At 39.8% G+C, this 3,041-nt stretch overlaps 1 protein-coding gene across 1 annotated transcript in view; it reads left to right on the top strand.

The window, feature by feature from the left end:
• LOC117176325 (NEDD8-conjugating enzyme Ubc12) overlaps nucleotides 1–3,041 on the top strand; it is a 21,196-nt gene that overhangs the window by 4,802 nt on the left and 13,353 nt on the right. Inside the window, exon 3 of the mRNA XM_033366553.1 lies at nucleotides 421–627. Within this exon, the coding sequence (XP_033222444.1) occupies nucleotides 421–627 (207 nt within the window). The remainder of the gene's footprint in view (nucleotides 1–420; nucleotides 628–3,041) is intronic.

Here is a 3,041-nt window from a genome sequence, read left to right as displayed (position 1 = left end):
AAAAAATCTTTGAATGCAAGAGTGGATGGGTAAGAAAAAGAAATGTAAACCAAGTCCAATTTTTCAAGGCCGTTGGGCTGAAAAATAAATAAATATCTATCTAATAAGCTATTTGCCTTTAATCGTATTTTGTTGTGTTAAATTTTGTAAATCCTTCCACGAAAAAGTACATGTTTTAACAAAAAATTACAGTTGTAGAAATGTTGCACTTTCTTGTGAAAATGTTTCCAGATGGGAAAATGATACCAAATGATTTTTTTTCTTATTCGCTTTTTTAAAAATATTTATATGAATATTATCAAAATTTTTATTTCAAATTCTCTCTTTTTTATTTCTGCGTCTCCCAGTTTGTAAAGATTTGATTAAAAAATAAATATTTAAGCTATTCAATTCAATTCGTTATAATGCACGTGCTTTCAGGGTTTTTATCGAGGCGGAAGATTCGTATTTAGTTTCAAAGTTGGACCGAATTATCCACACGAACCTCCTAAAGTCAAATGCGAAACCCAAGTTTATCATCCAAATATTGATCTCGAAGGGAATGTGTGCCTGAATATCTTAAGAGAAGACTGGAAGCCGGTTCTAACGATCAACACGATAGTATATGGATTACAGTATCTATTTCTGGTAAGTATATTGCATTTTAAAACTATTAAATTTTAGTAAAAGTACATGTTTGGATTTGAAATCTGAGTGGTCTTCAGTCAGCGTCAGAGAAAATCTTTTTTGAAATAATTGTTAATTTAATTTGAGAACTTGTGGGCTTGTGCATTCAAAATACGATTTTATGATTTTGAAATTTTCATTAATTGCAGGGTTCACAATCTTTCACCTATTCCCCCCACTTTTCTCCCTTTTAAATTCCCCCTCTTCACGTTAAATATGCGATATTTGGAAATAATTTGTTCGTTTTATATATAAAAAGTTATTATATTCAAGACAAGAATATGTTACTGCCCGTGTTGAAAATTTTTTGACATATTGTTGACACGCAGGGATGCTTTTTAGGCCATTAGCAAATGAAAGCTTGGCACCTCCAAGAGCGCCGATGATCAGGACGATCAATTTAACAGAATATTCCGGGTACAATTGTTGCAACTCCCTTATAAGGTCTCGATACCTCTCTTCCTTTTCATTCTCCTTGGTTATGATGTTATTGTCAGCTGGTGCCGAAAATTCGATAACGAACATGGTTCGCTTCTCGAAGTCAAGAAGAACCATGTCAGGCCTCGAGTGAGCAATAGAAACAATTGTCGAGAATATAAAGTTCCAGTATATGCGGCACTTCCCATTCTCGACAATTGACTCGATTTCCGTAGGAGCGTTTAGAGGATCGATATTTAGGTTAATGCCGTAAGAGTAACAGAGATGGTAATAAAGCACTCTTAGTACCGCATTGTGCCTTTGAATGTAGGTCGTTCCCGCGTGAGTTGGACAACTAGATAGTATGTGAGCTAAATGCTCGGGGTGTGCATGGCACGCCCTGCAGCTATCATCGGGAATGTCTTGGCTCAAAATGTGGCGACGGTATGTTAAGGTGGAAATGACACCGTCTTGGCATGCAAAAATGAAACCCTCCGTCCCAGACTTCAATCCGGGCGATTTAAGGAAAGCAAACGTTCGCTCACAAGACATTGACTGATCCTTTACATTTCTGTGGAAGATACCGTGCATCCTCTTATCGAGGAGCTGTTCACGAAAGTTTTTCTCTGGCGCTTTCTTAATCCGGGCGTTCAGGAGTGAGTACTCGAGATAGATAAGATTTGATGCCTTTTGCTCACCCCTAATACTGAAGTCAAGTCCGAGTGTTTCAGCAGCCTCCTCCGCTGCTTTGTAGAGAAACGCTCCTTTGCCCACTTCTTCGTGATTCCTGACCATTTTAAGAAGACGGTCTCTTCCATTTGCAACTCTGTGTGCTGTACCCAGAATAATCCTGTTGTGAAGACATTCCAGACTCAATATTTCGCGACCACCTTGATGACGTGAGATGTACAGTCGCGGAACAGAAGGCTTAAGATGCATGCTTTTGTTCATGTGCATAACCTTTCTTGTCCCGATATCAAGGGATCTGAGCGTGTTCTTTGTCCATGGAACTACTCCAGATGAATAGAGTACTACCGGGACGGCAAGCATGTTCGTTGCAGATACTTTGTTCCTCGCCGACAGTTCGGAACACCAAATCTGTCGGATAAGACGTTTGTATCTGCTTCGGAGAGTATCCTTTATAGATGTCACATCCTGAATGCGGCTCTGTGGCACGCCCAGGTATGTATAAGTCTCTCCAGCGCAAAGGTGTCGTATAGCGCTTCTATCAACGAGCTCAGGATCTTCAGGGATGCCATTATTTTTTCCTGGCTTCAAATAAACCTTGGCGCATTTGTTTAACCCAAATTCCATTCCAATTTCCTTTGTATATCGTTCGACAATCTCTAGAGCTAGATGTAGTTGCTCTTTGTTTTTAGCATAGATCTTAAGATCGTCCATGTAAAATACATGAGTGACCTTGTACTTTCGATCTGCAGGTTTGCTGCACAAGTACCCGTCGGAATGGCGAAGTGCTAGAGATAGTGGCAATAATGTAAGGCAAAAGAGGAGTGGGCTCATGGTGTGGCCCTGAAAGACACCTCTCTGAAAGGTGACCTTGTTGTTACACGATTTTTTTCATATGAGATAGTAAATCTGGTTTTCCAAAGCGGCATCAATCTCTCTATGCACCCAACTATTTGCGGATGAACCCTTAAGATTTCCAAAAGACAAATGATAAGTCTATGGGTGGTCGAATCAAAAGCTTTCCGATAATCAATCCAGGCCATCGATAGGTCACGCTGGTAGAATGCTGCATCTTTGAAGACACATCACATCTTGATACCATCTGGTCCCGGTGCGGAATAGTTCTTCATCCCTCTTATACTTTTTTCACCTCCTCGGTAGTGATGGAGGGGCATTCTTTATCAGGTGTTATGAGGACAACACATAACTCCTTGAAGCTATTTATATTTTCTGAGTCTTCGTCCAGTCTATGCTGAACTTCGTAGACTTCT

This window comes from Belonocnema kinseyi, chromosome 7 (assembly GCF_010883055.1).
Source record: "Belonocnema kinseyi isolate 2016_QV_RU_SX_M_011 chromosome 7, B_treatae_v1, whole genome shotgun sequence".
Taxonomy (NCBI): Eukaryota; Metazoa; Arthropoda; class Insecta; order Hymenoptera; family Cynipidae; genus Belonocnema; species Belonocnema kinseyi.
The sequence above is the reverse complement of the archived record's forward strand: the minus strand, read 5'-3'. Positions and strand labels throughout refer to the sequence as shown.